This window comes from Sebastes fasciatus, chromosome 11, assembly GCF_043250625.1.
Source record: "Sebastes fasciatus isolate fSebFas1 chromosome 11, fSebFas1.pri, whole genome shotgun sequence".
NCBI classification, from domain to species: Eukaryota; Metazoa; Chordata; class Actinopteri; order Perciformes; family Sebastidae; genus Sebastes; species Sebastes fasciatus.
In genome coordinates, this window is record NC_133805.1 from 12705164 (window position 1) to 12732181 (window position 27018).

General features: G+C 42.9%; 1 protein-coding gene across 1 annotated transcript in view; it reads left to right on the plus strand.

Annotated features, from left to right (window-relative positions):
- Positions 1-382: 382 nt before the first annotated feature.
- Positions 383-27018, plus strand: part of hs2st1a (heparan sulfate 2-O-sulfotransferase 1a) — a 28186-nt gene continuing 1550 nt past the window's right edge. The window contains exons 1-7 of the mRNA XM_074650750.1: positions 383-576; positions 701-878; positions 21731-21984; positions 22120-22205; positions 23321-23459; positions 23651-23748; positions 25615-25772. Of these exons, the coding sequence (XP_074506851.1) occupies positions 755-878; positions 21731-21984; positions 22120-22205; positions 23321-23459; positions 23651-23748; positions 25615-25772 (859 nt within the window). The 5' untranslated portion in view covers positions 383-576; positions 701-754. The remainder of the gene's footprint in view (positions 577-700; positions 879-21730; positions 21985-22119; positions 22206-23320; positions 23460-23650; positions 23749-25614; positions 25773-27018) is intronic.

The window sequence follows — 27018 nt, forward strand, 5'->3', positions numbered from 1 at the left end:
TGATAGTAAAAGTTGCTGACCCCTGTCATAACTGATCGTTTTTTTTTTTTCGAAACAGTTCGACGCTTTCTCACATAACATCGTTTATTTAAGTTATATTAATATTTTTTTATAAATATTTTAGTAGTTTAGAAGATTTTAATTTCATTTTAGTTCAGGCATATTCCGTAGTCGACTCAAAATGTCTCTCTTCTTCGCCGCTCTGCTGTTACCATGGGTTACCATCGGTTCGAAAAAGTAACGGGCGACATCTGCTGGATGAGTTCACGGTCAGTTTGAGAAAATCGTCCAATCCGGTTTGAACAGACAGCGACTCTCGACGAATAGATATCCTCGGCTGTGTTGGTGGACTGTTGATACATCCAATGGGCCAATGAGTGGTAGTTATAGTGTGTCCGTGTGGTGCGGTGGTGGACACACACTTGGATGGGACCAGGACAGCAGCGCTACATGGCAGGCGACAGCGGCTGGTACACCCCGGAGCGACTATCTGGACAAACCGTTAGATCTCTACGACGCTCCGCTGTTTGGAATTGACGAAATAACCAAGCTGAGCATGAACGCATCGCATTTAAGGTAATCAGAGGATATATACAGTGGGAGAGATATCTCCACACACACAGAGGGGGAGAGAGAGGGCCATGCTCAGACACTCTTTGTAATCACCGTCGTCTGTGTGTGCGTGTGTGTGTGTTTGCAGCGTCTCCTTCTCTGAGCATGGACTGACCAAATCAACCCCTCTCTGGATGATTTGATGGGGCTGCTCCGAGTCATGATGCCGCCCAAGTTGCAGCTGCTGGCGCTGCTGGCGTTCGCAGTGGCCATGTTCTTCCTGGAGAACCAGATCCAGAAGCTAGAAGAGTCCCGGGGGAAGCTCGGTAAGTTGCAGCTGCAGCACCGATCATCACATCCCATATAGTCACACAAACACCTCCAGGAGCATGCACCGCAGGCCAGGCTGGCTGGGTGTCACATGCACATATATATGTGCATCACCATTGTTGTGCATTTGTGGTCAATGTGCTGAGAGAGCTGCAGCACTTTCATGCAATGTTTAATGATGTGCAAGCTGAACTTTGCATGACCAATTCAGAGTATTTGTAGTAAATTGAATACCTATACAGATACCTCTCATATTAATCTGTGCAATGCAGTGTGGGATTGAGGAGCTGTCTTCAGCCTGTTGCCCCTGTGGCAGTATGTGTGTGTGTGTTTGTATACTTCTGCAGCTGCAGAAGCAAACTGTTATTTTCATCATTGGTTAATCTGACAGTTATTTTCTAGATATGATGAATGGTTTGGCTTATGCAATGTCAGAAAACATTGGAAAAGATATTCAGTTTATATAATGATTTAAAAAAAGCTGCAGAAAAGCATTGCAAATCCTTGCAATTCCGAAGCTGGAACTGGAGCATGTTTGTCATTTCTGCTTAAAAAATAACATAATCGATTAACTGATTTTCAAAATAGGTGCATCATTGGTTAATCTGACAGTTATTTTCTAGATATGATGAATCGTTTTGCTTGTGCATTGTCAGAAAATACTGGAAATATAGATATTCAGTTTATATAATGATTTAAAGAGCAGCAGAAAAGCATTGCAAATCCTTGCAATTCAGAAGCTGGAACTGGAGCATGTTTCTCATTTCTGCTTCAAAAATAACATAGTTGATTAACTGATTTTTTTAAAAATAGTAGCAGATTTATTTTCTGTCATCGACTGAGATTAGAAACCAACAGCTAATTATTTGGAAGTATAGGATGTGCAGTATTGTAGCTGGTGGTTCTGGAGTCAGCCTGGAAGATGGGATGGTCATTGTTCACTGATGAATACGGATGCACCGATCCGACTTTTGCAGTGACTTTGTTGTCTTCCAACACTAGGATCAGCATTGATTCATGGGGAGACCTTTGTCTGGTCAGCTAACATTACTGCCAAGCAGGTGAAATATAGAGTGATATTGTGGTTTTAGCTGACGTGTGTCGCTTCACTGCTTCGACGGATGCTCGCTCACATTCAGGTAGCGCGTGCACATGGGCGAGCGCGAGCAACAGGACGCTGACTTTAGTTGATTTAACGGCCACAGGTGTCGCTGTTACAACCAATTTCTGATTCTTACAAACAGTCCCTTTAAACTGACTTAATTTTCACTATAACTACATAAGTGATTAACTGATTTTCAAAATAGTTGCAGATTTATTTTCTGGCATCGACTGAGATTAGAAACCAGCAGCTAAATTGGAAGTATAGGATGTGCAGTATGTGCAGCTGGTTGTTCATTAGTCAGCCTGGAAGATGGGATGGTCATTGGTCACTGATGAATAGGGATGCACCGATCTGACTTTTTCAGTCCCGATACCGTTAGAGATACCTGGGCTAGGGGTATCGACTGATACGAGTACCGATCCGATACCAGAGTTTAATTAATAAGCTGTGTGGAAGTGACTATCATTCTATTAGGCAACATCAGGCTTGACTTAAACATTGCTCTCCTAACTTTGTAAAACAAAATGTAACAATTAAATACATAGATACAAATTTAGTGAATTTTTATTTATTATTAAAAAAATGAATCGTACACCAGAAACTTGGTAAAAAAAAATTACATTTCAAGTGAAAACCTTTTTAATGAAGCAACAAATTGGTCAAAACTTAAACAGGAATTAAAATCCCTGTGTATATAATGTATATAAACATAGAATTGAATTGAATAGATCGGCCCCATTGTCACCGATATCTGATCCAGTAATTGAGTCGGTATCGGTCCGATATCCGATCCAGCATCGGTATCGGTGCATGAATATACAGTACAGGAAACCTTTTTTTGCTCCAAGTTAAGTTTTTAGTAATATTCTGCATACATTGGGGACACCACCCTGCTGTAAATCCTCTCCTGCCCCTTTACCAAACTCTCCTCTCCTCTGATTGAAACGTGGCCCGGCGCTGCATTCAAATCTCATTGCTCGCTCCCATCAGGGGCTCACTCCCAATAAAGATCTGGGACATTGCAGGATTATCCCTCTGGTGCCTCCACTGTGGGGATTTTTTAAGGAACAGCAGAGCGGTGCAGACAATCTGAGGGTGCAGCCAGCCAGCGTACCTCGGGGGTTCAAACACCACCTCTTCTTGTATCATTTGATGAGAGTTTGGAGCCTGCTGCTGAAGAGCTTACAGACAATTTTCACTGCAGTCGTTTTGACACGTTATAGCAGGAAAGGCACAGGTGTAATCAATACCATTCAAAAGGGCTGCGGTGAATTCCATTTAGGTGAGGCACTTCCTTGTGTTGTGCATGCTGGCTCATTCAAATGGCTTACAGGGACGACACTTAATGAGACAGAGAAACTGCTCATTTTATTGGTAACACCTGTGCTATGACTGTGAAAAAAGACCTATTACACTTTAACTAAAGGCCTTTTTCACGGAAAACATTTTTACTTGCCACAGCAGGAAAAGCACAGGTGTAATTAATGAAATAAATTATGGCTAAATCCATTTAGCTGCTTTGATTTCAGGTTTGTTTTTCCTGCTATGACCTGTTAAAATGTCTGCAATGATAAAAGGCCTATTACATATTTTAAAGGCCCTGCTCGCCCACACAGGTGTCATCCTGGATGATTAAAGTGAGGGCTGTCACGATCATGAATTTTAGTTGGCGATTAATTGTCCTACAAATGATTGCGATTAATAAATTAAATGTCTTTTTCTGTTAATTTTATGCCATGCAGTGTTGCTGTTGTGTTTGGCTTTGCAACTAAATCCATGTTGTTAGTTTCAACGGCTGCTCATCAAAATGATGCCAATTAATCTCCTAATAGTTTTGCTAAACTAATGTTTCATCTCTCGCTTTGCTGCACAGATTTATGTTAAAGGAGCAGTGTGTAGGATTTAGTGGCATCTAGTGGTGAGGTTGCAGATTGCAACCAACTGAGTACCCCTCCGCTCACCCCTCCCTTTCCAGGCATGTTGGAGAACTACGGTGGCCTTCAGTTACGTAAAAACAGTAAAGGCTCTCTCTAGAGACAGTGTTTAGTTTGTCCGTTCTGGGCTACTGTAGAAAACATGACGGACTCCGTGAAGAGGACTCGCTCCCTATGTAGATAAGCTCATTCTAAGATAACGAAAACACAACGATTCTTATTTTCAGGTGATTATACACTAAAGAAAAATAGTTATGAGTATTATATTCCATTTCTGCCAAAAAGAAAATCCTACACACTGATCCTTTAAATAGCTTGATCTAAAACTGTTGTTTATGTAACAACATGGTTCAAGACTGTTAATTAACGTAGCTTTCTTTGGTTTTGAGGAACTACAGAGACAAACTAAAACATAACCTGTACATTTACTGTACTGTGCACACCCATGCCTGGACCCAAGCTACTCTTATAACACCATGCTTCCATCCAAACATGTTTATGTGAATTATCTAATTAGAAAAGCTCGATGGAAGCGACAACTCCAGCGTAACTTTCCCCAGAGCTGTGAAACACACTGCTGCACCCGTAGGGGAGACTCCCCACTATAAATCAAGAGACCCGTTATCGGCACCTCTCTGTCATCATGTTGCTTCGTAAGCAACAAATATGGTCTCATATGAGCTGAAACACAAAAACCTGTCCAACAGCTTTTTGTTTCCATGTTTTTTTCCTGCCATTGGGACCTTGGGTTCAGGTAGACAGTTTAATTGTCTCAACCAAGCCGAAGCAAACGCACCTAATTCCTTTTTCTATTAGTAACAGTGGCTTTAAATTCCCTTGATTGTGGAATCTAACGACTATGCAAAATGATCGCGGTCAGCTAAAATAATCGCGATCACGTAATAATTGCGACAGCCTTGGTTACTTAGACCTCTGCTCAGGGTGGCGTTGGGTCATTACTATGCTAGTAAATATGACAAACTCTATGTATTTATGAGAGTGATAAAGGTGCAACAAAACTAACAAGAGAGTCAGTGAAGCCCAGTCTGTACAGACCAACACAGTCATGAGTGGAGGTCTAATTAGCCCAAATAAGTGAAAACACCTGTGTGTGTGAATCACGACTTCATTGGGGCTTGAAAGGGCTGCAATTAACGAACATGTTGATTAATATGTTGTCTTTTTCAGTCAGCGCTGTCCTACCGCCTGTCCTATTTGACGACTTCAAATACCTTCTTTTCTCACCAGCTGTCTAAAACCCAAAGATATTGAATTTAGAGTTACAATAGACCTTTTCAAACTTGACAATTTAATTATTCTAAATGGGCAACTTTGTATTTCCTGTTCCAATAATTGTTAAAGTTTCAACATTTTCAAGCAAAATGCCCATTATTTGAAGATTCCAGCGTCTCAAATGTGAGAATTTACTGTTTGTTTCTTGTGTTAAATAATAATGGTAACCGTTGAATAGATTGTTGGTTGAAGAAAACATGACATTTTCACTATTTTTTTTTATGTTTTGTGGACCAAATGATTCATCAAGAAAATAATTTGTAAGGAAAATAATCATAAGTTGCAACCTTAATTAAATTTTTAGTGCTATAAAACGACAATGTTGACGATCAAAATTGTTCCAGATTAATTTTCTGTCATGAATCGACCAATCTTTTCAGCCCTGAACATTTTTGCTTGATAATTTATTTATTATCAGGTTTGTTAATTGATTAATCAATTACCCAATCAACATAATAATCATCATTTCACTAATTAGGGCCTTAAATAGTTGATGTCATGCCGCTTTTACTGGGATTACAGCTGACATGATTAGTCGATTCATCAATTAGTCGATTGGGAGAAAATTAATCTGCAACAATTTTGATAATCAGGTAATGGTTTTAGTCATTTTTCAAGCAAAAATAATAACAGTTCACTTGTTTGAGCTTCTCAAATGTGGACATTTGCTGCTTTTCTTTGTTTTCCATGTTTGTTGTCCTGGGGCTAACAGGTAGGCGAGTACAGCTTTGTCAGATGAGTCAAAGATGAGGTCAGTGTTGAGAAGTTTCCAGGCCAGATAGTGAATAAAATAGTTAAGAGTCATCTTCATTGAATAAACTATCCCAGCTGAGTTTTCACATGTTGGAACAAACAGGAGTCCTGGGGGGGGGGGTATAGATGGCTATATTGGCCTGCGACATGGTTTACTGCTGCTGTAAAGGGCTATACTTTACACCCAGGGAAAAACCACACTCCCAGGCTGCACAAACACACACACACACACACACACACACACGATGCTGAAACAGAACCTGAGAGGCCTTTCAACCGACTGCCCACCATCACGAGAATCTGTTGACTTGGCAAAAAGCGCTCTGATGGATGACCGGACTGAGCAGACGTCTGAATTATGTGCTGCATAGCCAAATAGTTGTGACTGAGGATTCAACGGGCACGATGCTGACAGACAGCCACAGGGGCCGGTCACGTTACCAGGTACGCCTGCTGCACGTCCATCTGTGCAACAATTAAAAAAAAAAGCAGCCTAACAACCACAGCAAGGACAGGTGGCATCCAAACCCAAATCACATCTCCGTGAATGACTGCTTTGCGTGGTAAAGACGGAAGAAGCTCTATATGTCACCTTCCCGGCTGCATCGTGTTTTCACATGTTCACAATTAACATCACGCGGGTTGGAATGGCCGGCGCCTTCTCCTCGCAGCATGTGCTCCTATTGCCTGACACGCAGGTTGAATCATTTCCCCCATTAGACGCCCCCCCGCAGCGCAGACAAGCTGTGATTTGCTTCCAAGCTAATCGTCCTCCCAATGTTTCCCCGAGAAGGCTCCTGCATTACAATCATGCCGCGGTGCAGCTGTGTGTCCTGCTGTGGGCCTAATCCATTATTCTGACGGTATTTCTCTCCGGCTGCTCACCGGCACTGCTGCCGGCTGGGTCAACAGTAACGCACACTGACTGTGCAGGGATAGATGAATGGAAATAATAAAGTTTCTTTAATAAAGAGCAATGAGCGGGGATTCAGGGCCTCTTTACCCGTCAGGGCTGCCTTTAACTCCCTCTCTGTCAGTTTCAGACGCTCACCTTGAAGGATTTCACGCTATTATTTTTGTAGTCTGAGACTGACATTGACGTCAAAGAGGAGACGAGTGTCTGAATTTTATTCAACTATCTGTACTTTTTAAAACAGCTCCTAAAAGGCTCTAACCAGAAGGATGTTCTGGTTCTTATAAAGAGCTGAAATGAATTGGCACGTCAGAATAAAAGTATGTAAATTGTCTTGAATAATTTGTACTTGCCAAAAAGATGAATATCTTTATGCAGGGGGATCATGTGGACATCTGCATGACTGTTCTTGTGAAAATCATACAAATAATATGATTTCCTCTTTTAATCGTTTGCGTGTGCAGATTATTTTGGCACTGATTTAAGTACATAGTCGACATTCAGGAGGTTGGATGTAGTAGGTCTGGGCGATATGACTGAGAAAATGTTCATTACACAGTCGAGTACACCGTTATTTGTGGAACACCTGTCCCCGCTACCTGCTTTTATAGATTCAAGCCACGCTGAACTTATTTCCTCTGGGAGGTCATTCATAAACACGAAGACAACCCTCGTTTTCATCGTAGAAATCCCAGTTTTTCTACTCTGTTTTGATCCTAAAAAAAACAGTTAATAATGTGTAGCCATAGGTTGCAGGTTAATTCTAGAGGTCATTGATGGCATGTTGAGAGCTGCGTAAATAGAAACGTTGCGTATTAAAACTGTCACCTCGTGGCTCTTGTAACTGTAGCAAACAACCTCTTCACCTCTGTGCCCTGCAGGCCGTGTGAGGGCTGCGTGTCACCCAGACACTTTTAACCCCCCCCCCCCCTCCCCTCAGCGTCATCGCCTTTTTATCTGCTGCCCGTTATTCAGCCTGATTAAAGGAATTCAATTTCCATCTGTTGCGTGGTGATATTTAGTCCCAGACACAAGCGGCTCTGTGATGAGCTCCGAGAGAGAAGAGAGATGCTGTTGAATGCTGAAGAAGGACCGAGATGCATGTGCTCATTGTCGCCGTGTTTGCAGAGCTGACGCAAGACTTTTAAGCATTCATTTGTCACCGCGGCCCGTCGCTCCCGGGCTTCGGGTTTGACTTTGATTGTCATGCCAAGCACTCGCAGCCCGGAGCCCACCCTCACACAGCCTGGTCAGGAATTTGCTCTTGAGAGGACGCCGGTCAGGCATCGCTGGTCTGTCCTCACACTGCGTGGACTTTGATTGGACGACTTCATACTGTGGAGCTGCCCTGCTGATGCTGCTGCTCCGACCCCCCGCTGCACATCCTTCATCCTGTCACCGACGAACCTTGAGAGCTGTGTTTGAAATTTGACTTTATTGATGATCCAAGCATCTACCTTTCACTCCCACACATTTGTCAAGTGTGTGTCAACTGGTTTCACTCAAAGGGGATGCAACACCAAACGGTTGCTTCCTCTTTGAAGCTAATTGGTGACACATCGGTAGCACTAAACTAGACTGAGCCCCGCAGCTCCACCTCAACCTCCTAAACGTGCAACATCCATCTTCCTCTCGTTGTTCCCTTATCCTTTCTGTGGACACGGCAGCACTCGGATTCCCTTTGAACTCTCCCTGACACCCCACATCTCTGTTTTTAGCTTCCCTGAGGGGTATAAAGGGTGCATGAGTCATTTGCTTTCACTCTGCACGTTGGCATCTGCTACCACTAGCAGCCGGTAGCGTCTATCGCCCGGACCTGCCTGCTCAGTCGCTCTCCGAAACACGCCATTTGAGCGGCTAATGGAGGGGGGAGCCCACAGCGGAGACGGGCGTAGGTGTCGGGGATGGATGTGTTGTGGGAGGAAGGGAGGCTGAGTGCTAATGGTCATACTGGGCTTCTGCCGTATTGTTAGAAGCATGCTTTGATTGAGGATTTACGGCCCCTGGCGCGCACTTTTGTCTGACAGGGGAATGTGTTCCCTGCAAAGTGCCGCGTACGGCGGCAACCGGAGCCAGCGCAGTGGCGTTTGCCACCGTGGCAGGATGACAGACAGGCTAATCGGGATGTTATGGACGGTTTCACACCCCGGATGTAATTGGAGGCCGTTCTAGAAGAACACCCCCGCTCCAACACACCCACCCATCACTCCCTCCTCAGCTGGCCTCTCCACCTCTTCACACAGACACACTTTCTCCTCCTCGCAGCCTCCTCGTCCGTCTTCATTTCTCCCCGTGTCACCGTTGGGCAGAAGTGTCAGTTCACTCAACTCGAAGAAATGGCCCTCGAATAACATGTGCAGGCCTGATTATATTGAGTGGAGCTCTGACTGATGGAGTCATTGTTTAGTTGAGGTGATAAATCAGCAAACAGTGCTGCAGAGATGCTCACAGTGAACATTGATCCTGAGTGCTGTGCTGATGTGACTTTTCCTTCCATGTGGTCTCTGAAATAATCTGTTTTTCATTCTCCACGCTCTATTTTAATGATGATAAAAGCTACAAGATCAAATTTAGACACTCTGGAGCTCGCACCTTTGCCGTACCTAGTTAAAGCCTGTGGGGGTTTTAGACTGATAATGGATCCTGTGGTTGTAAACACGTGACAGCAGGTGTCAGTTTCTTCGCTGCAGAGTGAGCAGTGTTTCTTTTTTTCTCTTCAGCTCCTCTTCTGACAGGGGGAAACAGATAATAAACCTCTCTCATGATTATAACTTATAATGACAGTACTCTTATCCAGCGCCTTCTGGATCAATAGTTGTAAACAACTTCTTTATTTGCGTGCCGTGTCTTCTTTGTGATATTCAAATCCCTCTTGTGTTTTACTAACCCCATTGGATGAGCGCCTGAAAGGAGAATATCCGCCGCTGGCTTTCGGAAATAAGGTGCTATCAAAAGGAGGAGGAAGTGTGGAAGGGGGATGAAATGAAAGAGATGATTTAATTTTCATTGCGACAGAAATATTTAAAGCCCCGGCTTGTGAAAATCATAAGCCCCTACAAAAAAACAAAAAAAACGGGACGAAGAAAGCCGCCTTCAGCATTTTACAACCAATTTCATCAGAGGAGGGATAAAGGAGGAAGTGAGGTGGCCGAGCGGCGATGCCCTTCTCCTTTCTCAGTCCCCAGTTCAACTTTGCTCCTATTAGTTGTAGAGCTGGCTTAAAACTGCCTTTATCTTGTTTTCCTGTAACACCAGGCGTCCTCAGGGACCAACTGTTAATGTGGTGCTACTACACTTTCCCCTCCTCTCCATGTCAGACTTCACCTCTTTTCTACCCGTCTGTGGCCTGAAATCCAACTCTAAGTTCATTAGACAGAATACAAATAAGTACACGGCAAACAGCTGTGCTGTGTGTGTGAGACCTTATTAATGAAATATCTGGGTTGCTGAATATTCAGCTCGTACGCTCAGACCGTCCCCTGCTGAGCGAGGATCAGTAGATTTATGCGTCTGCATCTCTTTCTCTTTTTCCTTGTGGTGTTCATATTTTTTCTCAAACACTTTCAGTAATGCTGCACACAAGGCTGACTGATTAAGTGTTGTTTTTTATTAGACTAGTGTCTATATCTATCCTGTCTTGCCTCTCACTAACATTAACGGTGAACCAATCCAATCCGCTGGATTAGTGTTGCTGCTGATTCTGACCTTATTAAACAGATTGGGTCAGATCTGTCAGACGTGATTGATTGAACAATAAATACCGTCTCTGTCACTGTTGTTACAAAAAATGTAAATACAGTTTTATAAACCTAGAAGAATATAAAATAAATTTGCACAAGCATCAAAATAATGTTTCTGTGGTAACGGTTTTACTCATTAGGGTTGCAGCTAACCATTATTTTCATTATTTATTAGTTCGCCAATTACTTTTGGGATGAATCAATTAATCTTTTAGCCCATTAAATGTTAGAAAATAATGAAAATGCCCACGGTAATGTTTTCTCATTGCTTGTTTATTCAATTTGCAGTGATTGAGTGCTATATATTTATATACATTTATATTAACCTAATGAAACTGGTCTTTTTGTGACCAAGACTGTAATAAATTAACAATGTACTATATTTTAATAGTAATATACTTTAAGTTTAACATAGTAATATAGTCACCAATAGTTTATTTTAACACTGAACTTTGATGTTGTAGAATTTTTTTAATTTGATTTATTTATTTAATACAGGCAAAATACACATAACAAACATGACAATATGATGACGCGACAATATAACCTCACAGAAAGAAAAAAAAATAAAAAAAAACAAAGGAAAAGCTTAGACCAAAAGAAGATAAAAAATAAATAACAAGTGACAATAATAAAATAGGATCCCTTCAGTTATTCAAATAATCGGGTTGACAGTAGCGATACATTTAAAAACTGAAATATACCTATGGCAGGTAGAGTGTATTTAATATTTTATATATTCCCACTCTGTATTGTAGCATTTTATTAGAATAATAAAAGTGCAGATTCTCACCTGTAAATCAGAATATAAATTAATGATTATATTTTTAAAAAGAAGCACACGTAGGGCAGCCTCTGTGTGACTTTCATGACCAAAACCTGCCGCCTACATTACCCACAATGCAACTTGAGCAGCAATGGTTTGGTCAGAGATTTGGGGGTGTTATGCTAGCAGTGGCTAATGTAGCCTCGAGCTGCTCAAGCAGAGACGAGGAGCGGACTACAGAGCTCTGGTTAAGATCACTTCTTGCTAAATCCACAACCTCAGATTTTCTTCTTCTTCAAACTTGAAGGTTACATTCCAAATCGCATACTTTCTTTTTACTCTTAGTACATACTGATGCTGCCCTTACAAAGTACGCACTGTTGCATGCAGCATGCATACAATTGGGACATACTACTTTGTAATGCGCCTTGAACTTTGACCCTCTTGCTCACGAACTGGCAGCACGGAGGACTGTGGGTCAGAATAGCCAGAAAAGCATGCTGGCTTGCATACTGCAAAATGCGACCGAATGTAGTAGGACGTCCTGGTATTTTTGGCATACTGCGTTTGACATAGATACTATGTATTAGGACATACTAAATCTTTTTCTGGCATACTAAATAGTATGGGTATTGGAATGCACAGACCGGCTGTATTTGAAACCGCACACTATACTAGTAGTACGTACTGATTTGGCCAAAATGTAGCATGCAGTATGCGAACAAAAGCAAAATCGACAGTATGCCAAAAATACCCGGATGACGTACTGATTCGGAAAAAAATATCCAGTATGCATCGGACCAGTTTACCTTGCCTACTATATCCCACAATGCAAAGCGCTGGATCGGTCACTTTCGGTCATTTTTGTGATGTAAAGTAGGGGAAGTTTGCTATTGTCCGTGCTGTTTACTTCCGCTTTCCCAAACCGGAAACCTGCGAAACCCGGCCTAGCGTACTACAAAATAAATCGGTTTACGTTCAATACTACTACTACTAGTAGGCGGCTTCAGACCCAACCGACGCTGCCTTAAATGACATCACTTCCTGCTTGAGCCACAAAAGGCTTTATACAACTGTGTACACATATAATAGTACTCCCCAAGTCCTGTAAACAGACTTTCATGTGTGAAAATTGGTGTAGTTCCCCTTTAATATTGCAGTGAGCGTGCCGGAGATGAATACATCATATTAAACATATATATATTTATGGTGGATAGACAGTGAAAGAGATTTTAGTGGGTAAATCAAACTGAAACTAAAAGCCATAAATCTGATTTTGAAAAGCGAGGGGGTTGTTTTAGCACCACCTTAAGAAGTGATGTGTATTTACAGCCTCGTGTGACCGTACACAGAGGAACGATCCAAAACAATGCCACATATCGGATTCAGTATCTAGAGAGTGAAAGTGTGATCCTCTGATGGGGAACAGCGGTACAACATCCTCTCTGGATAGATGGCCTGCAGACGCTCAATATAATGAGATGAAAGCAGCGATGAGACACACAGATATGAGCCTGCAGAGATGAACTGGTGTCATCGTGGCAGCGATGTTCTGTATAACGCCGTTCTCGCTCGTTTTTTCTGTGTGGGACAGATTCTCTGCGGTGTTCACCTGTCCCTCCCACTCATCATTAAAACTATGAATAGCTGTCGTGTGCTCTGTCTTAATAGAGTGTGGAGTTCTCCCCGGACTCCCATACATGCATTATTAATTATCTGTTGCAGGGCCGAGAGACGGGAGAGGGAAGGGGGAACATCAGATATCTGGGTTGGAGCTTTGCAACCAGATCTGCGCTGTTATGCAAACATTGTTTGTTGTTATATTAGGAATATGAGGGCTCTGAGCAAAACTGGGAGTTGTGTTTCAGTGTGAATCTATATGCGTTCAGCTACTGTAATTTCTCCCACTTTTACGCGCTCACAGATTTGACTGCGGTGTTTGTGAGGCTGTGGTTTCTTTTCCTCTAACAAATGGCTCTTCTCTTGATAAGAGTTACCCAGATATTTTTCTCCCTCGTTTTGATTAAATGCCTCCGAAAATGTTGGCTAATTCCCACTGCTTAGTCATTGACGATCTGTGCCAAGATGAGATCTGTTCCAATCAATCGCCAACCCCCCTCCGCCTCCCCTCCGCAACCTGTCAGACCCGCCTTTACTTAACAAGGCAGGGGAATGATGGGATCTGCCATCTGTGTAAATTGCTCCATAATCTCATCTGACTGGCTGTTTTCTGATGAAGCAGACAGAACGTGGCCCCCTTTACGCTTTCTGTTTTCCCAGACATTATTGGCTCACCCGTCAGATGGCACTACCGGCTTCGATCGCGCAAAAGACATATTAGGGGAGAAAGTGGCAGGTTGAACCATGCCGATTATCATCTCCATCTATCCCGGATTGTTATCATTAGTGTAGGGACATGGCTTGCATTTAGACTAGGTATTATAAATGGGCCACATGTGGCCGGAGTTTATTTAGTGTACCCTCGAGTTTAGTCCAACAGCTTGTTTTTCATCTGTAGTTTGTGAACTCGACAGAGCGCAAAGCACCCCCGTCCTCAGCTGCTGTACATTTAGAGCCTGTTATAAAAAAAGGTCATTTCTGAAGTTTAGTGTTAACATCTTCCTCCTCAGTAACACTCAATGGAGTAATTATGGTCTCAAGACTCATACCCCAAACCACTTAACCACTTTAAACCGTCTGCCCAGTGTTGTCTGTCAGCGCTGACAAGGCTCAGTTTGTCTCGTCTCTATATATGAGGAATGCTTTGTCGGCATTCTCTGACAACCGCACTCTTGTTTTCAACATCGCCGCCGGAGGAGAAAAAAGCTGTTTCCATGTTTTCCAGGATTCACGACCTTCACGTCGTGGATATGTTGAACTCCAGGGCCCGGCGGCAGGCAGCATCTCTCCGGAGGACGGAGCACCTCCATCGTGCACCTGCCGTTGTGTTTCCCCTCACCTTTCCTGCTCTCCTCTGTGCCTCCTAGTAAAAGCAGAACTACCGTGAAAGTCATAACAATGAAAAAGTCTTCAGCTTGTATTTCACGCGGCCTCACAAAGCAGCGGTGCCAAGTCCAGGGCAGGAAATATCACGTCACCGTGCAGCTTGTTATTTACGAGAATCTGCAATGTAGCCAGACATTTTATTTCACTATACTTCACCTCGCTGGGTGCATCTGTTGATTTGAATTTCAATAGTGTGGAGCCTTTTCTGTTGCTCATATTGCCGTCTGACTTTAATATATTGTTCAGCACCATTTCTAGCGTTCCCAATCAGACTTTCATCCTTTTTTATGATAAATATAGAGAACAAAACAGATCGAAGCTCCCTAGATCTTCCTGTAGAGAAGACATCTTTGTGTGTGTCTGTGCTTTGCTGTTTCTCAGTGAGTGTCATTCATTCAGTGACTCTCATAGCTGGATTACCAACTGGATTTGGTCAATTGATTAATTGCCATTTGTCAGGAATTTTGCTAAAGCTGCAACAAGTGATTATTTCATCAATCTATTCTTCTTTTTCAGAATAATCGATACATAAATGTAAAACAAATAGCCACCAAAATCTCTATGAGCCTAAGGTGACGTCTACAAACGTCTCGTTTTGTCCAAAACTCAAACTATATTTCGGTTTAAAATCATATAGAACAGAGAAAAGCAGCAAATCCTCACATCTGAGAAGCTGGAACCAGCAAATATGACTCTTTTTTTTTAATGACTTAAACAGTTTATTGATATTAATGTAATGCATTGTAAGATAATCTTGTCACCTGGTCTTTTTGGGGTCCCCGTGTCAAAACCAAGTTTTAAGGTTTTTACTATGTTAGTTAATATTGGGGAATTATTGGGGCTTAGGATGCGATGCACGGAAACACTTACCGTGCACGGCAGCTGGATTCTCACGATGTCACCAGATCTCACGAGAGTCACAGGATCACATATCACATGAAAATCCATCTCGTCAGGCTTCAAGTGATGCGTTTGTGTCCGGCAAGCCAGATCACGGACCAATCGGCGTCCTGTGAGGAGCTACTGGCCGCTACGGGCGTGGCTTATGTCTGTGTGAAGACATGGAGTGCCGATTGTATGTTATAAACAACAATGGCGGTTGCCAAAGAAGTTAGTGTAGATGCTGCAATAGCATCAGTTATGTCAGAACTAGAGAGTTTTTCTTCATTGAAAGAAGAGCAAAGAGCGGCACTGAAGGCGTTTCTCGATGGAAAAGATGTTTTTTCGCTCTTCTTCCTACTGGCTTTGGCAAGAGTTTGATTAACAAATGGTTCATCCAATCACTTGCCAAGTATTTTTTGAAAGTGCCTGCCCTTTCTCTGTTCTGTGTAACAAACCATCTGGCACGTCAGGTTAGCGACACACCAGTTCGGTACTGATACTGACCTTATTAAGTGGACTACCAGACTACATCCATTCAGTCATGGCAGGCCAATGAATTGGTATACCATTTTCAAATGTAGGAAAAAGAGATCACTAGTGTGGAATCAGTTCTCTGTGTCGTTGAGTTGAGGTGTTGGAATCAATCATGAAGCTGCCATATGCAGTCTGTCGTGTCCCTGTATTTAATGGGTGCAACAGGATACATACACAATGCACAGACGGGTCAGTGGGACCCCAACAGCAAACGTTTACCCTGGGCCCCCTGACGGGTTAATCCTGCCCCGGCTGTTATAAACAGTCAACAAGTTGTTTGGCCACATTTTCGTGACTTTCCATGTTACTCAGACCTGGTCCTTGTGTCTTCCTCTTTCCTCTGTCCCCCCGACCCTCCCACCTCTCCTCTCTCTTCCAGCTGTACTGTGCAGAGCAGACAGAGCACAGTGAATGAGACCTTTCATTCAGTGTCAGTGTCACACTTGTGTCAAACCCACAGGGGGAAAAATTGCCTCAACTTCAGCAATTTACAAAAAAGCTCTCCCAAACAGTTTCACATTAACTCAAATGCATCTCATCTTTCTCTAAAACAAGAGAAAATCTATGAAATGCTGCATGTAGCATAAAAGCATTGGTGTCTAGTTTAGAGGAAGTTTTATGTTTCAGCGTGCGTGGTTGTGTACGTCTCTGTTCCTGCTCTCATACTGAGCCTGTTTGAAAGCTCCGAAGGCGTTTTTGAATGCACCGAACACCTTCACAATCACTTTAATGAAAGCGCTCGTTTATCCGTCTCCTTTTTTCAGCTCTCTGCAGCTGCCAGCAGCAGCGTTGAGGCGCCGCACAACAGCTTCCGCTCACAGCATGTTTCATATTCCCCGTCATCGCTTAAATAACAATGGCGAGGCAGGTTCAGCGCTGTTAAATCAGGCCGGTCTGACTTTATTCCTGTTTCCTGTGATGATCCACCCTCTGCTAAACGGATCCCAAGACTGAATTAGAATAATTAGAAATTCGGAAGGGCAACGGTTTATCCAATTGTTGGTGAGTGCTGCAGTGGTGACATAACTGTCCCCTCGAAACCTGGCACCGCAAAACAGCAGTGTGCCCAAGTCTATATAGAGGGAAGAGTGAGGAACAGCACCAGCAGCAGCGGCAGACTAACTCGATTTTTATACAGCAGCAACCTAGATCTCCTCCCTGTCATCCTTCATTGATTTTGCAATCCGGCGGCATCCGAGCAGAACCATACAAGCCGTACACCTCAGTCTGCCGCTGATAGCCAATCTCTATTACCCACCTAGCCCAAGGCTCCGGTTCGAAGGGCTAACCCTCTCAGGGGGAGCAGACGGAGAGGGAGAGAGGGCTCCGACCGGCGGATCGGAGCGATGATAGATTTATGTGCCGCTTGGAGAAAGGATCATCTTCTCTCCCCCGTTTTTATTATCCCATCAGATCTGACGCGACGGCAATAATACATGACGGCCTGTCACATTTTTGCAGATCTGGCGGCGAAATATGAATGATGATTTCAAATGCCGCCATCTAATCAGCCGCGAAATTGCTTCAGTAAATATGTTCAACTACCTCCTGTCTCTCACTTTGAATGAAACTCTGAGTAATAGGCTTGTAGTTGTCACAATGTTTAAGACCCGTGTTGGCTTCACGGTTCATAATTAGCTTTTAATGCACAGAGACGGCTTGAGGGGAGGAAACTGACGGAAATGTGGAATGAAAGGAGGCCCGCTGTGTGGCCACAGTAATTCAGGCTTTTGTTCTCTAATTAAATGACCTCAGAAGGGAGCGCTAAGCTTAAGTTTGTGTGTGTGTGGCGCCCTCTGATATGGAGGTCTCTGCCAAGTGTATTCAGCCTCGCAATGAATAGGGCGTCTACTACAAAGCCTAAGGAGCCCTCTCCGTGCCCGCTTCGCCTCCTTGTTGGTTGTTGGAAACTTGCCACAAAACACCATGTCTTTAACAAGTGGTTTCTGGGCCCCTTTGCATAGTTCAGGACGTTGTAGTTGGGGACACGGTAGCCCCCGGCCTTTTCTCACTCTCACCCACCTTCTCTGAAATAAAACTGAGACGCTGCCAGACTTCCTTGCGAGCTTGAACTTCACAAAAGCTTAAATTAGTGTGTTTATGCCACAGCAAAGCAAAAAGAAAGCTTACATGATGATGCATGCTCTCCTGTTTGGCCCAGTTCAAAATATGGACAAGAACATAGCTTAAGTCTGTAGCAACACAGTTTAAAGTGTCAAGTCACTCAATTAACACATATTCTCTCATTTAGCTCTAATGGTATCCAAACATTTTTCCTATTTGTCCATCTAGTTTCTGAGATATCTTGCTCCGAGTCACAACGGAGGAGTATGGAATTTAATTGGTGGTGCTCACAGCAGTAAAACAATAAATTTAATATACTCAACAGCAAGATCTCTTTCAGAAACAATATCCCCGTTACTCTGGATAATCCACAGACCTCGCTGTCAACAGTTTTCACCGAGAGCTTCTTCAATGGAAAGTTCTTCCAGTGAAAACTGTTGACAGCGAGGTCTGTGGATTATCCAGAGTAACAGGAACACTCTCTCTCTGAAAAAAACACATCGCTGTTTTTCTTTTCTTTTTTTTTTATGTGCTGCTCACTGTAGTGAAAAATGTCAAACGAAACTCTGTGCACCTGAGATATGTGAAAACCTGGGCAAACCACGAGAAGTAAGTGAGAAAGTCTGTGCCTGAATTGGACCAAAAAAGGTGCCAGTAATTCAGCAGTTTCAAAAACTATGACTAAATAAGCAACAATCAAAAGTTAAACCTGCATTAACATGTTTCCTTGGGAGCATCAAAACCCCGCCTCATATAGACATATTAACACAGTTTAAGCTGATATGACTCACAAATAGTTGCCTGTTTACACATCCGGCCAATATGGAGCAACATTAACATTAATTTTGAAGTTATGGCCACCTGGCGAATGTCAGTCCAAATTGTACTCTCTATGGGCTCTGTTTTTGGTCTCCACCAACTCCTGAGGGGAATATCTGGCTCTTTAGCTGCTAAATGCAGCTGCACACATATGCAGATGTGTGTGTTGCTGCCGGAAACATCACTGATGAAAGCCATAAGAGTGAACAAAAACATGCAAATCGCAGGCTTTAAAAGCAAAACGATGAACTGAAAGACCCCTAAAAAGTCCCATAGAGCTGAGGGGAACTGCAGTCAGGTGATATATTTCTGTTGGTTTGTCACTATGAGCAACATCTTTTACATTACAAATAGTCATTTGACCCACTTATAATATAAAAATATTGATTTAGAGCTGCTTTAAAGTAAGGAAGAAAACATATTTAAGAGTTTAAACACCAACTCGACTAATCTGCGTCATCAGGACTATGTGAAAGTGGTTAGATGGGATTTGACTGACAACACAAGAAACCCCACAGAGGTCATTTAGATTCAAATGTTGCTAAATCCCGATCGGTGCACAGAGGTACATGACGTCACCTTTTCCCAAATGAACCCAGTGAGAATAGAGTGCTACAGGAATGAGTCCTGAAAACCCGGAAATCAGTTCGCATTTTAGCACTTCCAGTTCCCTCTTATGGAAGTCAATGGGTTTTTTGAATGGGTTTTTAGTTAGAAGCCTGAAATAAGGTCTGTGGTTAACACAAGCTGAAGAGATTTTAATGTTTTGTTCTACGATATCCCATCTCCTTTTACCTGTCTTAAAAAAGACAGTCACTGAAAAGAAAATCTAATCTGAAAATTGTCAAAAATCCAATTTTCAATGGAAAATCCCATTGGCTTCTTGTCTAGGGAACCCAGGGCGAAGCTAACTTCCTGGTTGGCCTACAAAAATACGTCATCCCTGCAGCACTCTATAGCACAGATAAAAACACACATACAGAAATCTTACATGTGAAATGAACACAGCTATTCTAACTGTAAGACCCGTCGCTCCGAGTAAGAAGCTGATTGAGAACGTATGTTTCCAGGGCCTTTAAGACTGTGAAGCAGACATCTGGTGCTACGCATCAGACTGAAGGCGGCTAATATTTATGACTTGCATTGTCACAGGTTGCAGTCCGACTCTATTTTTTGTCACTGTCTTTCTCTGTCACCCTTCACTGTACTCCGTCATAAAAATAATCCTGAAAGGACATCTGAGCCCGAGCGATGAAGTTCCAGCATAGCAACTGTTATTGCTGTTGTTGTTGGTTAACGCGTGCTTTGGAAGGAGGCGTGAATGAATGTGTCCATTACAGTTGTTCCGCACGCCTGACAGCCTTCAGCCATTACGGCCACCTGGCACGTCTCCACCGCGCCACCGGCCTTGGGGAGGGAGGGGGCAGCAGCAGTTGCGAGCGTGGGGAAGCGGCGCGGCTCCGTCCGTAACCTGATCCAGCTCTGATGAGTGGAACATTAACAGCTGCTCAGGAGGGTGTAAGAGAGGGGGCACAGTGAGAGCATTTCTGTCTGTGTGTTGTGTTGCGTTGTGTGCGTGCCCACGTGTGTTCGCACAGATGAAGGAGAGGGCGGCGGAATCGCAGTTGACATCTTAATTGGCCACCGGAGCCAGATGCCAGCCTGTAAAGCCGGCCAGTCCAGGCTGCAACAGTGTCTCAGCAGCCAGGCAGGGCTTTAGGGAAGGGCTTTAGGAGCCCGCTGGCTCCACCGAGGGCTCCCACGGGTATTAGGTGCTCCCTTCTCTCACACACACACACACACACATAAACACCCTTCTTCTTCTTCTCGCTCCATCCTTCCTGCGGAGCACTCGGAGGCATTGTCAACACCAGTCAATCTGAGGCAAAGAAAAGCCCGAGGGCAACAAAGGCCCGGGCTTCTTTGTGTTGAATCTATTCACACACCGAAGCAGCGAGGTCTGGCTTCTCTGCCGCTTCATGCAGTGTTTGGATTGAGATACCTCCGCCCTCCTCATTTATAGTGTATTGATGTCCTGTAAACGTCCAGTTAGCTATCAAATAACTGTAGCCTTACCGTCTAACCACCAGCCTCTAACCTATTCACCCTTTCACCCTCGTTACATGATCCTCTTTTCTTCCGAAGAGGAATAAGAAGGAAACTAGGTTGGAGAAATCAATTCCATCTTAGAGTCTGTCTGAAGCACACAGAGATGTACTCGGCCACATGACGGTACATGTATTTGATCTAAAACGGGAGCTTTACAGACACTTCTTCACTGTGCGGTAAAATAAGGAGAGTGAAAGTAAAGGTATGAGACTGATATTAAAGTGGAATCTGATAAGCGAACAAGAGCGGCGGCGGCGGCGGCGGTGGTACGGCAGCGTGAAATAGGCTGCTCACAAAATGATTAACTAATATTCCTGTTTGACATTATTCTTGATCCTCGGTGTGAAGCAGGAAAGGAGTTTTTAGCTATCTGTTCTCCGAGAGAGACTGTGCTCGGGTGAAATGGAAATTCATTTTTAATGAAGTTACAGTTTAATCTCACTCACGCACACACACACACACACACACACAAACACACACATACAGCGGTGTTACTTCTGACAAGGACAGATTCATATCTTTATGTGGATTAGGTTTAAATTGAATTCTAGATTTTGTAGCAGAGATGTCAAATATGCTTCAGCTCAGTGCTATTTGAGTAAATGAGGCGTGTCAAACAGTGACCCGTGTATAAACAGAGATGTGGGAGTTGGAGAGAGATGGTAGTGTGTTTGCTTGCACCTACGAGTTTAACTCCTCGTATTTTTATTTTTGGTGCCGGTCCACACTATACAGTATTTATAAATGCTTCCTGGCACTTTTTAAAGAGAAGTTCTTCATTCACGTATTCTGCTCCACAGAGAGGTCAGAGGTCATGTTCAGCTCCAGAGCAGCACTCCTGGATCTGGTTGGAGTTCATATAACGAGGACACTTTTCTCCTAGTCTGCAGTATTAAGGTAAATAAAAAAACTTCCTTTCGTCCCCTCCAGAGCGAGCCATCGCCAGACACGAGGTGCGAGAGATCGAGCAGCGGCACACGCAGGACGGCCTGCGGGAACGGGACTCGTCGTCCTCGTCGCCGTCCGAGAACGAGGACGACCTCGTCATCATCTACAACCGCGTGCCCAAGACGGCCAGCACCTCCTTCACCAACATCGCCTACGACCTGTGCGGGAAGAACCACTACCACGTCCTGCACATCAACACCACCAAGAACAACCCCGTCATGTCCATACAGGACCAGGTCAGACGCTGACACCTTTAACATGAATTCACTCTTTCATTTATAATGTAGAGGCCTCATATTCCTACATTATTATCTCTATGTGGTAAACTGTTTGTACTAAAAAGAGCATTTATTTTACATGATTTGTTTCAGGTGCGGTTTGTAAAGAATGTGACTGAGTGGAGGGAAATGAAGCCGGCTTTCTACCACGGACACGTCTCCTTCCTGGACTTCACCAAGTAATTACATTGTCTTGCAATATAATGGCAACACTAGAAAAACGGTTTATTCACCCTGCTGTGGTTTTGTGCAGGTAAACTCCCCCTTGTGGTCATTCACAGCGTTTCACTCAAAGTGTAGGGTAATGATCTGAATGTAGCACAAAGTAACATTGCTGATCCTCTGACCTCAGTATGTTTTAACAACAAAATAATCTCATTATTGAGCTTATAAATCTGCAAACTGTCTTTAGTATTCATATTAAAGCAGGAGTGGGTAGAAGTGGAGCAAATTTGATTTTAAAAAGTAATTTTTATAAAATGGTCATTATATCCTGACAGTAGTGCATGAGGCAGGTAATCTGAAAAAAAAAGCATGTGCCTCTGTGTCCTCTGGTGCTCCTAACGGCATCTGCAGGATTTCACAGTCCGGAGGAAAACAACCAATCAGAGCCGAGCTGGAGCCTGCCGTCTCTGAGCAGCTGTCAATCACTCGCGAACTCGATCAAACAGTCAAACTAGGCAGCGCTGATCAAATATGAATCAATAGTCTGTTACTGTAATGTCTATTTCTCGCCTCAAATGTTTTCAGAAACATCTTGTAGTGTACTGTTTAGCTGGAAAATGAGAAAGTTTGTGACCCGGCAGCCATGTTGAGATCAGTTGAGGAAATACCAAGCACTGCCGACCAGCCGGAACAAACTTTCTCATTTTACAGCTAAACAGTACACTACAAGATGTTTCTGAAAACATTTGAGGAGAGAAATAGGCATTACAGTAACAGAGTATTAATTCATATTTGATCAGCGCTGCCTAGTTTGACCGTTTGATCGGAGTTTGCAAGTGATTGACAGCTGCCTCCGTTGATGAACAGCCAATAGGAACGCTCTCTCTCTGAAATGACCTGTGATTGACCGAAGTCTCCCGTCACAGGCTAGATTTTTTAAAGCCTGAAAACAGCCATGAGGAGGTGCAGAAGTCTAGTTTTCTCTCAGAACACTTGAATAACAATATGCTGAAAGGTTATTATGTAATTTTTGCCCAATGATGCCGAAAACATTCTGCCTACTGCAGCTTTAATAGTTGGATTCAAGTCCTGTTGAGTGCCTCAACCCAATCACTGTCGTTTCTGTCAGGTTTGGGGTGAAGAGGAAGCCCATCTACATAAATGTGATCCGGGACCCCATTGAAAGGCTGGTGTCATATTACTACTTTCTGCGTTTCGGGGACGACTACCGGCCCGGCTTGAGACGCAGGAAACAAGGAGACAAGAAGGTTAAAATCCATCAATACTCTCTTTCTATTGTTTAAATAGTCTGTCTGTCTTCAAACAATAGTCAGGTTCCTATATGAACACTGAAACAGGTTTTGCTTGCTTTAATCATTCATCCGGTTCATATTGACTTTTGAAAGTCAACATGAAAAGTATGAAAGTTAAATTTGACAAATAAGTGTTTGTGTTTCAGACGTTTGATGAATGTGTATCAGCCGGCGGCTCAGACTGTGCCCCTGAGAAGCTCTGGCTCCAGATCCCCTTTTTCTGTGGTCACTACTCTGAATGCTGGTAAGTGTTAAAACACCTGCAGTATCATATTTCCACTTGTGCAATTGTGTTAATAGCCTGTTTATTGTCAATACTGTATATATTGTTCCAATTTTTAATATTCCCCTTGTTTATATTGTTCCTATTTTTACATTCCTTCTATTTAAATCATATTTTATATGCCTGTCTACTTTTGTTGTTTGCTTTTTGCACTGTGTTGTATCTGATTTTTTGTTTTTTACTGCTGCTTCTTGTTTCTGCACTATCCCCTTCGCTGCTGTACACTGCACATTTCCCCACTGTGGGACTAATAAAGGAATATCTTATCTGATCTTATCTTACCTGACGCTGTTCAGACAACACCGAGTCAGAATTATAATTTGAAATAACAGGAAGAAAGCTTGATTTATAATAATAATAATAAATAATACATTTATTTATAAATCGCTTTTCAAAACAGATGTTACAAAGTGTTCACAAGACAATAAAAGCAGATAAATAAAGCCAAAAAATATATGAAACAGAACATCACAGTACATATCGATAATAATAATAAAGTGATAAAATGGTAAAACAAGGTGATTAAAAACAAATATATAAACATAAATATGTATAAATGTACACATGCATACACAAACAGATGTATACATACACCCATACACACATGCTTCACCACACATAAAAAACGCATACAGACATATAACATTGGGACCTTAGAAGAATGCTATCCTAAAATAATGTTTTCAAAAGTTTTTTAAAGTGGATACAGAATTAGATCATCTATATTTTTCTTATTGTCAACAAGTTCCATGAAAAGAACAAAATGAACAATGAGTTGATCCTCCTAACAAGTGTTGTCATTGTATGTAAGCCTGTTGTATCTTATTCCTCTGTGTCATAGAGCCCCATTGTTGTCCATTCTGGTGCATTAATCACTCACTGGCACACCAAATTAATCCTCAGCTGAAATAGCAACAAATTTACCAAATTATTTTGCCTTTCCTGTCATATTTATTTCATGTTAACGTATTGAGTTTGAATGAGTGGCTTATAGGGGTTATGTACCACAGAGAAACCCATTGTTGGTTTTGGTCTTTTCAGTGGGATTTGTTGGATTTGAGAAAAACACATCACCAACCTTATCCTTTTTCTCACCTGAGGCAGTTCAGAGAGTTCAGGAGGGAGGCTGTATCAGTTTTGTTTCATAACAGCACAACATTAAACCTCTTAGTCCTTTTCTATCACTCATCTTCTCAAGGTCTCTGATAGCTCTCTCAGCCTTGATCCGTTCTCTCTTCACGATGATCTGTATCAATCTCTCTCTCTCTGCCCTCACTTATCCCTCTCGCCCTCCCTTAAATCTCTCCTTCACTCTCTTTGCCTTCCATCTTTTAACCATCTACCCCCCTGAAGCAAGTTACTGACTGAAGGTCTGAGTCTCTAAGAGATTGAGTTCACTGTGGTGCACTGGCAGCTTATTAAAGCACCTTGGAAACGTAAAATAAATACTGAAGACAAAAAGGTGCTGCCAGGCCAGTGTTTAACGAGGCTTTGCCAGAAAGTTACTTTATAGGTTTAAACAATCTACTTCCTTCCTTATTATTTAATTTCCCGAACATGACAACACCTGCCACTGACTACATTTCTTTTCCATTCCTTCCTCCGTCCTCTGGTCCTCCTGCTGTCTCAACCCTCTCTGGACTCTGTTCACGTCTCACTTAATCATTTTTCCTGTCACTGTCTTTGTACCTTTCAGCTCACTCTCTTCCTCCCCCACAATTTCTGTCTCTTTGCAAATGTTGTGATCATTTTACATGCAGCAGAAATGTCACTATCTCAGCGGGATATGAAGAGAAACTAACCACAACGAACATGATCTCTGTGCAGGAACGTGGGCAGCCAGTGGGCTCTGGAGCAAGCCAAATACAACCTGGTGAATGAGTACATGCTGGTCGGAGTGACAGAGGAGCTGGAGGACTTTGTCATGATGCTTGAGGCCGCGCTGCCGCGTTTCTTCAAAGGAGCCACCGAGCTGTACAAAACAGGTGCCGCATCTGCTAAATAGTTGCTGTTGCATATTTTTGTTTCCCCTCACCAATATTCTAATATACTGAAAAGCTACTTAATGGCTCCCTCGCATTGCAGCGCTAAAAGTGTCTGTGTGCTGTGGTTGCATATTAGCAGTCTGAATTGCTCCCCTGAGAATTGAATTGTGATCAATATGCACTCGTGCCTCTCGCTGATGTAGTTACAGATTAGTTACGAGTGCAGCCAGAATGAATAATGGAGGGTGCAGAAGAATTAAATCTGACAGTGATGTAGATGTGCTATGACTCAAATGTGATGTTAGCAGCAGATACACCCAAGTACTCAAGTTAATCAGGTATTTATTTAATGAGTTTAAAGACTGAATACCCCCACCCCCCATAAAACAAAACAAAAAAACAGATCTTAGTATTCTGACTCATGCCTCGCTGACGCATCGCTAATATTACTGGAATTTAGGCCCAAAGAGAAATATGGAACACATCAGACAGGAGTGAAAGCTGTGCCATATTTTCACAATAATCATTTCAGACGTTTTGGGAAATACACTTACTCGCTTTCTTAGTGAGAGTTAGATGAGAAGATTGATATCAACCTCATGTCTGTACGCTAAATATGAAGCTACAGCCAGCAGCCAGTTAGCTTAGCTTAGCATAAAGACTGGAAACAGGGGGAAACAGCTAGCCTGGCTCTGTCCAAAGGTAACAAAATCTACCTACCAGCCAAGACACCATTTAAGTACTGTTGCCCCGTCCAACCAGACATCAATATGATAATGCATCAACAATCACTCACGACCGCGGTTTGATTTTATGATTGTTGCAGCACCAAATACAACTTATACAATCATTATGAGCCCATAGTGAAACATACATATATGAAATTGTGTCACCAAACAGTACATGCCACCTCACTGTGGGCCAATATTCATCTCTCTCACACATAATGCACGCATATACGCGCTCGCACACACAGAGGGAGAGTCTATGTTACTGTGTTAATGGAGAACCTCTTTCTCTTTACGAGCGCCAGTCACCTCTCACCTTTCACTCACTCAGTCAGTCAGTAAGAGAAACAGATCTCAGTCAGATCAGCATCCCGTTGCGTGCCAGGTAGCGCTTTCTTTCAGGGCTTGAGCCATGTTAAGCCCATGCATTAAAACGGCGGTGCTACCAATACTTCTAAAGCTCACAAACTAACACATTGAATCTTTGATTTATTTTGTTTTTGGACTATGTTACATGT